The 9,975-nt window shown below is 55.2% G+C and overlaps 1 protein-coding gene across 6 annotated transcripts in view; it reads right to left on the reverse strand.

Moving 5' to 3' along the window:
- Positions 1-5,731, reverse strand: part of BCL6B (BCL6B transcription repressor) — a 6,005-nt gene extending 274 nt beyond the window's left edge. The window contains exons 1-10 of one of the 6 annotated variants that reach the window (XR_003001272.1): positions 5,611-5,680; positions 4,936-5,126; positions 4,494-4,715; positions 4,037-4,384; positions 3,592-3,716; positions 2,867-3,031; positions 2,646-2,776; positions 2,391-2,528; positions 1,411-1,999; positions 11-679 (exon numbers count right to left, since the gene is read on the reverse strand). Coding sequence is in view for 3 of the 6 variants with exons in the window: in XM_024731329.1 (XP_024587097.1) it covers positions 1,883-1,999; positions 2,391-2,528; positions 2,646-2,776; positions 2,867-3,031; positions 3,592-3,716; positions 4,037-4,384; positions 4,494-4,715; positions 4,936-5,126; positions 5,611-5,613 (1,440 nt within the window). In the remaining 3 variants the exon portion in view is untranslated. Of the gene's footprint in view, positions 1-10; positions 2,000-2,390; positions 2,529-2,645; positions 2,777-2,866; positions 3,032-3,591; positions 3,717-4,036; positions 4,385-4,493; positions 4,716-4,935; positions 5,127-5,610 lie in introns of those variants that run through there. The other 5 variants (XR_003001273.1, XR_003001271.1, XM_024731330.1 and 2 more) reach the window with 5 other exon arrangements.
- Between the last annotated feature and the right edge of the window lie 4,244 nt (positions 5,732-9,975).

A 9,975-nucleotide genomic window follows, 5' to 3' on the forward strand; every position in this document is an offset into this window, starting at 1 on the left:
AAAAAAAAAAAAAAAAAAAAAAATCCTGGTTCCTTCTCAGCTCTCTCCTCTGCTTTCCCTACCTCCTTCAATTCTGCAGTGGGGAGTAAGAGGCAAAGAGGGAGAAGAGTAGCTCTCTCACCAGTCCCCAAGTGACAGCCACTAGTACTGACCTGTCTTGAGGAACCTCCACCCTGCAAATTCAAAGTGCTTTTTACCTTCCACCCCATGTCCCTAATCCCCCAGGGCAACAGGGGCAGGACTGTAAATCAAGGCTTCAGAGTATCATCTAACATTCCAGACATTCCACACAGTTAAGAAGCAACCCATTCCTAACCTTCTACCTACTTGGCCTACACCAGAGACTTTGCCCCTCAACCAACCTCTTAATCCTACCTGGATACTTGGTCAACTAGAGGGTCCATCAGTCAGTCTTTTAAATCTTCTAAATCTCTAATCCCAACAGTAATTCCGATCATAATCCCAAACTATAGAAAATCCATAGTGGAACTCAACCCCTTTTCTCTCCCTGTGGAAGGTTCTAGTGCTTTCACTGGTTCCGGACAGGAATGCAGTGACAGGAAGACCAGGTCACAGACCCAGCTTTTCTAAGGTAAGAAAGTTACCAAGCAGCTGTGACTTCTAGAGGCAAAGAAGTTTCTGGAATCTGGACACTTGCCAGAAGATGTCCGAAAACCTACTAAAGGAAGAAGAGGAGGTTCATCTCAGGTAGAACCCCAAGGAACATTCAAACCCAGACACCTCTGCAGTAAAGGATGAGTCATACTCTTTACTGTTTAGTCAAGATAAAGGGTTTCATAATTCTCCCCTAGGTCGTAACATTCTTAGAGACTGGGCAGAATCAGAAAAGATTGCATCATCTCTGGTGAGGAATTTCAGATCTCTCCTGCATGGAGGGATCAACTCAGTGCTAAGAATGGGTCCTAGTGGGAGGATTGTGGGCCCAACTCAAGCTCCTGGGTGAGTTCTGTCAAACAGGCACAGTGGAGCCAGACCTAGGTGATCAGACGAATGGGGCAGTTAGGAACGTAAGAGAAAGCCTCTGTAATCATCCCCCCAGTTCCAAGACTGACAAAGGCCCCACACCCACTGCCTCTAGGAGGTACTTATTACCTCCACTTCAGGCTCACCATAGGTTCCTGTAACCCTTGAAGAACAGAAAAAGTCTAATCCAGTGCTGGCCTGCTAGAAAACCTACAACATTCAGAATACCAGAGAGGGTTCCTGACCCAATTCCATAAACCCACATGTTCCCAGAGCTGCCCTAGAACAAATAACGTTTCCAGACCTAGAATTGGAGGGGTAGGACACAGAGAACCCCTTTCTCCATTTGAAACAAACCAACAAGCAAATAGGAAAAGAACAACTCTAAAGATAAAAGTTATGACAATAATAATATAAAACACTCACGCCAAAGGAGGCAGCCAGTGCTAATCTCTGCCGGCAGAGCCATGACCTCACATTCTGTGTTTCAGGTCACTTTTGATCACACTTGTGGAAGAGGGACATGAGAAATGCAATAGAATGAAGGCCCTGGTGCCACCCAAAGGCCTCAATAAATTATATTTACAGATAAACCGAATGAGATGGGGGCTGCAGGTGGAAACCAGGCCTCCAGTCTCTCCCCTCCTACAGCTCCTAGCTTGTTCTCTCCTCAGAAACAATTGTGATCGTGGGGAAGAGGTTTTGACCAGCAAAACAAAGGCAGATCAAGCTGGGATCTGCCACCCCTGCTCTCCCCAGTGAGAAATTAAGGTGGTGGCAAGTCGCTGACATCGAGGGGCCTTGCACACCCCTATGCCCAAGCCTGACAGCGAACCCAGGCGTGAGCCGCAGCTTTCCTGTCTTCCAGGAAGGGAGTGGGGCCTGGGCAGGCGCTCAGCTAGGGCCCCCCCAGAATGTGGTAGTGCACTTTGGTGTTGGTAGCAGCTCCGTGTTTCTGGCGCAGATGCAGCCGAAGTTGACTCTTGTGCCGGAAATGCAGACTGCAGGGGTCGCACTGTCGAAGGACAGCTGAGTCAGGTCCCTCCCCAACCACGACCACCTTTTAGGTGTTGAGCAAAGGAGAACCGCCCAGCACTCTATCTTAGAGAAGCTTTTTAGTCCCTACATGCTCCCAAGTCCTCAGGGGAAGGCCTAGGAGCTACGCCCCGCCCTCTTCAGCAAATCTTTCTCCATCCGTCAGCTCCTCTCCAGGAGGGTAGCGCCCCGTCCAGGAGCCTAACTTCTATACCTGCCACGCCTACCCTCGGCCCCCGCCCCTTACTCACAAGGACACCGCCCACCTCGATGAGGTCTAGAACCGCTGGGCCGGCTCCTTTCAGAGCTCCGCCCCTCGGTAAACGGAAGGTAATTCCAAGGCTTTGGGTCAAGCCAGGTCGGCTACTCACGTGGTAAGGCTTCTCTCCCGTGTGGATGCGAACGTGGCTCTTGAGGGTCTGTAGGTGGCGGAAGCGAGTCCCGCAGGTGGGGCAAGGATAGGGCTTCTCCCCGGTGTGGATCAGCACGTGCGCGCGCAGATGCGCTACCTGGGAGAGGAGGGGACCTCAGACAGCGCCAATGGGAGGGACAGAACCCTCCCCATTCGGCCCACCTCGCCCTCTCGGAAATTTGCCTGCGAGCCGTCTCTGAAACTGGCGCCGTACCTGTACAAAGCGCGAGCCGCACGTCTCACACTTGTAGGGCTTCTCTCCCGAATGGATGCGGCTATGCGTTTTCAGGTTAGCCGGCCGGTTAAAGCGGGCTCCGCAGACGGAGCAGTGGTAGGGCTTTTCCCCTGGAGGCAGGGAGGAAGGGAGGTCAGGGACTCTACCAGGGGACGGCTGTGGGCACCAAGGCCAGGGCCCTCTCCCTGCTCCTCCCCTACCTGTGTGCACCGTGCGGTGACTGGCCAGGTTGCCCTTATAGCGGAAGGCAGACCGGCAGAGCTGACACTTGTAGGGCTTATCCTCATCCCCAGGAGCCAAGGGGTCCAGCCCCGATGAGCACCCAGCCACAGCCTCACAGCTCTGGCAGCTGAAAAATTCACTTCCTGGGAAGGGTGGTGGGTAATGACAATACCAGTGAATCCTCAAACCACACGGTAGCGGGTTTTCTTTTTCCCAATTTACTGTTAAGGCTTCTGGGGCTCATTTGACTTGCTTGGGGTCACATGGTTATTGAGAGGACAAGCCAAGATCTGACTCCATGTCTGTCTGATTCCAGAGTACTCTGCTAATCACTCCAATAGCGGTGGTGGTAGGTGGGGGCCCCTACTCGTGGGTGGAAGTTTCTGTTTCTCTCTCCTCTCTTGCACCACTCTGGATGACAGTTTGCCAGAGAGGCCTTGCCAAGCCCTGGGCTGACCACTCAGGCCTGGATGGAAATAGGCCAGAAGTTCCCAAACAGTGCTGTTCACTGGAAGCTTTAAAAAGTACTGATGCCAGGCTCCCACTTGCAGACTTTCTGATCTACAGGGTGTGACCTGGGCAATAGGATTTTTAAAAGCTCCCTAGGTGATTCTAATCAGCAGGAAATGGACTGGGCCTTTAAACTGGCCTTGAGCAGCCATGGGAGAAAATCCAAGAAGGGGGTAAAAGGAGGGGCTCTTACCTGGTGGTGGATGAGCCCGCCCAGAGTGTGACCCAGTGGTCTCTGGAGCCCGGGGTGTGAGGAGATGGGGGGTATTGACTGGAGCCCCACATTTGAACTGTACAGTGGCAGCAGTTGGAGAGAGCCTAGGCAGATGTCAAGGCCCAGAGAAAAGGGTTAGGAGAGATTATATGGCGGCAGCGGTGGTGGGGTTCTCCCCTGGAAGACTTGTTGCCATAGGCCTACCCTCTGGAGGTGAGCCACTATGGACCAATGTGCCATATCCAATTTCACTGCTCAAGTCCCACCCTACAGAGTAAGCCTGACCTCTGGCCAGCTCCCTAAGGTGAGCTGTTGTCTCTGAAGCCCACTCCTTCACTCCCTGCTCCTGACCACCCAGGCCCAATGGCTGTGCCTCTGAGCTGAGGCTGCCTCTACAAATTGTGGGGGGTTCCAGTTTCTGTACCTGCTCTGTGGACCGGAAATGGGTCCTTCTTCACTGCTGCTGCTGCTGGAAGCCTCATCTCCACTGGGGAGCCGGGCCTGGGAGCAAAGTTGACCAGAACTCCTCTCCCCTGCCAGGCTCCCTGCTTGGGAGGCCTGAGAGTTTAGCACGATGAACTTGTACTTTTTCCAGTTGCAGGCCTTGGGGTCTGGGCTGCCTGGACTGGGGGGCCCTTGACTGCAGCTGCGAGACTCAGTAGGTGGGTCTGGGTGCCCTTCGGAGCGCCTGGGACTGCCTGGCGGAGGGGCCGTTGGGGGCGTGGGGGGTTCTGCCTCCAGGGGCCGCAGGGAGATGCCCAGAGGTTCATAGCTGAGAAAAGTGCGATGGACATTAGTGCTATTTCCTAATCTTGGTCTTTGCCCTTGACACCTAGGATGCCACTTCACCCATGAGGAACACCGAGTTGGGGCTCCCTCACCTGGCCTGGATGAAGCGGTGGCATGCCTGGACCACGTGTTCCATCTGCAAGTAGGTGGCGGCTGCAAGGACGGCTGGTGCAGTGGCCGGAGAGAGGCGTAGGCGTGAAGTGTACATGAAGTCCAGAAGAGGAGCGAAGCCTCCGGCTTCGGGGCCCCCGGGCAGGGAGAGCACGTCTACCCCCACTCCTGCACGGCCTCGGAAAATTGAATAGAAGAAGCCACTGGAGAGAGGAAAGATAGGTCATGTTAGGGGCTGGGGAACCAAGGGAGACACGCGCCCCTGTACAAAGCCCCGCCTCCCCCACTCTCACTCCGCCCCCAATTCGCGGACGCCCCGCCTCCTGCTTCTGGAAGGTTTGGCTTCGGGTTCCCTCCCAAAGACCTTCGGGCTCCGCCCCTTTTCCATTTGGTCCCACCCCACCCCTGAGCCACCCCTCGAACCTGCAGGCGATAAGAACTGCCTTGTGAGCTCGAAGGGGTTGCCCGCCAACCAGCAGCGTGACGTCAGTGAGGATCCCGCGCAGGCGCAGCTCATTCAGGTTGCCGAGCACGTCGGAGGAGTGGCGAGTGAACTCGCGGACGTAGCCCAGCGTTCCCTCCGGGGCAGCGGTGGAGCCCATGGCGACGCAGGCCTGCGGGTGCCAAGGAGAGGGCTCAGGGATCCAGGCCGTCCTAAGACGCCTGCCCTTCCGCAGTTTGCCTCTTCCTGCTGAGGTGCAGCTAGAGCCAAGCCCCCGGCCCCGGCTCACGCAGCCCCACTTAATTCATCTTGTTCTTTCTACCCTCAACCACAGCATCGCTCGCTTTCCTCCTCTAGATTCCACAGCGCTTGGAGCGAGTTGAAGGTTCCCACACCGCGGCGTCGATGGCAAGTGTGAGGAATCCGGCCCGCAGCGCCCTTACTTAGACTCCCAGTGCCCTTCCAGCACCCCCATTTACCCTCTGCCCCACCGCGCGCCTGGTCTCAGGAGTCCGATCCTGCCTGGAGACCCCAGATGACCCGTGGTCCACACCCCTCCAAATCCCAATCGAAGCTCCCTTCCCCGAATCACGAAAGTCCATTCTCTAGTCCCGGATCCCTAGTTTAGCTCAATTTCTGGGCCTCTGTCTTCTTACCATCAACAAGCCCCAACCCTCTTAGCGGGACCCAGGAGTCTGGCTCCCTCAGTCTCTGGTTCTTACCCCCGTCCTGCAGGGGCTTCAGCTTTCTTCTCAAGGGGGGCGGGGTCTCTCTCCCCTCTTGGCCTCGGCTCCTTTATCTGGCCGGGATGTCGGGGGCGGGGGTGGAGGTGGGGGGAACGCCTGGAGAACCCGGGGCGGGGTCTCCGGCTCCAGGGCGGGACCTCAGAAACACTAGGTGGTCGTAACGTAAGGGGTCTTGGGCCACTGAAAGTGGAACTGATGGGACATTGGAATTGGGGAGGAGGTTGGGGATATTGAGATTGGAAATATGGGTGACCTGGCTCGTCGGGGGGCCTGGGACAGCGACAATTGGTGTGTTGGCTTTAGGAAGGAACCTGTTACAGGAGAGTGAATACAGCAAAACTCCCCCTTCCAGTGTACGGTATTAAGGGAGATAAAGGGGAGCCCAAATAGGAACTAGGTTTGGGGAGGTGATAGTGGGCTCCCGTGGGGTCTCAGACAGAGGGAGGGTGTGGTCATTCAACAGGCTCCTCTAGCGGGGCCTGCAAAAGAGGGGCTCTGGCCGGCGCGGTAGGGAGGGGGCGGATATGATTTCTAGTTCGTTTCCTTCCATTGTCCTGCGACCGGACGGCTCCGCCAGCTGCTTCCCCTCGAGGAGGTGGGGAAAGCCCCTGGTGGGGGCCGAGAGACGACGCTCAGGAGACCTAGGGTCCGGTCTTTCGCTCCCAACTCTCTTTTGAATCCTTTTAGGGATCCAGCGAGACAGACTCCCGCCCAAAGCCCTTTCGCCCTCCCCCAGTCCCAGATCTTTAGGGCCTCGGGCATCCGCCCGTCGGCTACGCTTGGAGGCTGGCGGGACGCCGGGGTCCAGCGCGGCAAGTAGGCAAAGCTCGGCAATGTTTGGCTCCTTCCACGAGGGGGCGGACGAGCACTAGCCTCGCCTCGCCCGTCTTCTCCACCCGGCTGGGGGTCCACTCAAACGGGGGCGCAGGATCGATTAGGTCTGAGCGGCTGAAACCTTCGTTCTCCCCCTCTTTGCTCTGGTTTATTTTGTCCAGGGGACTAGGGTTGGGCGGAGGGAGGGAGAGTTAGGCGACAGAGGGGACTTTCCTCCGAGGATGGGTTTCCTATCTCGGGTGAGAAATCCGCGGGCTTTGGGAACAAGGGAAATGAGTGGGACAAGGAGCGGGATCTGAGTCCTGGGAGCCCAGGGTTTCTATTCTTTTAAGCTAGATACTATCATCCGTCTTTAGAGGTGACTTTTTAGTGAACATTAATATGAAAGTTGGGTGCAGTGAACAGACAGAGGGGAAACAGGGAGGGTCTCAGGGTAAAAGAAGGGAGAGAGGGCAGGAGGGGCTGATAACCCCAATTTAAGTCCCTGATCTGGAAGATAAGCACGAGTCACACCCTCGTATTTTGTTTGGGGAGAGTTGGTGGGGCAAGGTTCATTTGGAGAAGTGGGGCAAGAGCTGAGTTCAGCTGCGAAGCGGGACTTGCATTTGGGCTCAGGAGAGTCTACCGTTGCCCAGTAATGACTGACCATTATCCGTGGAGCTGCATATCGAGGCCTGGGGCCCTTCCCTTCAGATGTGAGGGTGTCTTTATTTGGGTGCAGGAAAGAACTGCTGAGAAACTGGGAATGGGGAACCACTGGGGATTCACGGTGGTGAGGTGGCTTTTGCAAATGAGGGTTGCTTTGGTCTCTGCCCAGTTGGAGGTGGGAGTTAGACTGGGGGCTCCCTTTGGTATCAGGATGGAGTTACTTTTGTGTTGTCTGGTCAATTTGTCAATTGTGGGGTGCATGTTTACTATGGGGTGTTGAGTTAGTTTGTTCTGGGCCCTGAAGCCTGCATTCAGGGTTGAGGGCCAGTAGTAAGTCTGAGGTATGGAGCTGATTTTGAAGCGACGTTAGTTCTAGGGGTTCTGACACCCACAATTTGGAGTTTGTCATCTTGGAATATCAGGGGAACCCGCTAGGTGTTTTTCAGAGGTGGATGAGGGTTTTGTTTTGGGGATTCATAGTCATCAGTGTATGTGGACAATCTGATTTCAAGTGGAGTAATTGTGCTGGTTTGGGGGTGCAGTCTGTTTTGGGGTGCCAGATAAGTTTTGAGGTTCAGATTATATTTGGGGGGACATGAAATTCAATTTGGGGTTTTTATTAGCTTGAGGTGGAACGTAATAGGAACCTGGGAGCAAGTTTGAAGGCCTTCTGTGGTTGTGGGTCCTTGCCGGGGAGCAAAGCTTTATATTTGAATGTTGTGCAAACTTACTTTGAGGAGGGGGATATTTCTGTGTATGCACTGAGAGCTAGGAGGCTTTTTCCAGGGGGAGAAACAAGATGAGGGCCCAGGGTAGGAGACTGAAGTTTTGGGGTGTCCTTATTTTGGGGTGTTTTGCTACTCTTTGGGTGCATTTGGTGTAACTGAGTGATGGATCGTGAGGTGAGACTGATTTTAGGGTTCACTTAATTTGGAGCACGATGCTGCTGTGGGACTCCTTTGCTTATAGCTCCCGCTCACCCCAGATTCTAGAAGTCTCTTTCTTTAGTGAACCTCCAAATATTCCCAGGATTTGAAGGATGAAATTTGGAAAGGGAGTGTATCTCCCCTTATTTCTATGTGGCTTGGATAGATCTGAGGGAGAAAAGGTGGTTTCGAACTCTGAACCCCAATTTCTTAAGGGCACATACCTTGGTTTGGGGACAGATGGGGGGGAAATGGAGTGTGTTGTGGTAAAGTGGACACCCCTGACTAGGGCAGTCTGTTGGAACTGTGCAAGGAGAGGTGGTAGTGAGGTACAAGGAGGGGAATCTTGTACCCTGATTTTCTAGGATAAGAGCCCCAAACAGAAAGCAGACAGAGGGCTGGGAGTGAGGCTCTCCTCCCCTCTCTCCCTCCCACCGCCCACCCCCCCAACCCAAGGAAAAAAACTGCCTGTGCAACAGCAATGGCAGATTCCAATCCTCCAGGCTTTCCTAAACCACCACGGAGACCAGCCAGGGGGGAGGGGAAGGGAGGATCGGGCTTTCCTGCTTCCCTAAGACTGGGGCTATGAGCTTGACCTCCTGGCCCCTAGCCCTTCGAGGAGTGCCCCCCTCCCCCGGCCTGGAAGCCAGGTGTCCTGGACCCTAGCCCCCGAGCGGGGGGGTTGGGGGGGGGCCTGGAGAGACGGGGAGGAGGAAGGAGGGAGGGACTTCCAAAATTGGCATCGGGACAGAGCAGGGCTGGCGGGAGGCAGGTGAAAGACGGAATTTTCCTGAAAAAACGGGGGGATCTGAGGACCCCAAATTTGGGGAGCTAGTCCAGAACCGTCCAGCCAACATCCTAGATTTTTTTGGGATTTTTTGGGGCCCCCGGGACCCCTCTAGATGGGGTGAGGAATGTAGTGTTGGGGGAATCTGACTGGGGCATTGCAGCTGCCTCTCCCGCCGAGTTGGAGACGGATGGGCTGGGACGGGTTTGGGGGGGGGTGTCCCCAATTCTGACTGGGAGTGGAGGAGCCCCCTCATGTGCTCTCTTGTGGGGGTCCCCCCTCCCTAGGGCACTCCCCACTCCCTGAGCCAGCCGAGAGGAAGGAGGCCAGCGATGCGACTGGGGCGGCTCCTTTCTCCTGCACCCCAAATGTGAGGGATGCACCCCAAATTTTGTTCCCTTCAAAATAGGGGACCAGGATCTCAGGGGAGAGTAGCTGAGGTAAGTGGGGAGGAAAGTGTCCCCTGTTTTCAGGAGAGACGTGGCGGTTGGGGGGGAGGTTTGGAGGTGCGTGCTGGGGTGGGGTCGGGCTTTGTCAGCCTTGAAACTGGGGGGATGATTGGAGAGGCTTTCTCTTACACCCCGAAACTGGAGTCCCCCAGATGGAAACCAAAGACAGGCCAGAGGGCCCCCCAACATCCCCAGCCGTTAGTATAGTGTTTGATTTCTGTTTCATCCCCACAAAGGCTCTGCCGAGGATGGGAGTTGGGGGCAGCTGTTCGGTTTGGGGGTTACGGGGGGTGGCGTGAGGAGCAGAAGGCCTTGGCAGGATTTGATGCTGGACAGATAGGGGTCTCGACCGAGGGGGTCCGGCATCCCCCGGGGCCTGAAAACTCTGCTTACACCACCATCTTAGATCTTTTTGATTGCTAAGAGTTTTGGGGGGTGTGTCGGAAGGTGGGGGTGGTAAAGGGTGGGATGGGAGGTAGGAGGATAACTTTTGGGTTTTAGGGGATATTATTTTGATTTGCGGAAGGGATCTTGGCCCTTGGATTTTGCTTTCTGGTGGGTGTTTTTTAAAAATCAAGTCCTGGACAGGAGAAAAAGGCTGAGGGAAGGCCTAGGGTGGGGGTGGGGAGAG

Source organism: Neophocaena asiaeorientalis, unplaced genomic scaffold (genome assembly GCF_003031525.2).
Source record: "Neophocaena asiaeorientalis asiaeorientalis breed wild unplaced genomic scaffold, Neophocaena_asiaeorientalis_V1.1 scaffold1189, whole genome shotgun sequence".
NCBI classification, from domain to species: Eukaryota; Metazoa; Chordata; class Mammalia; order Artiodactyla; family Phocoenidae; genus Neophocaena; species Neophocaena asiaeorientalis.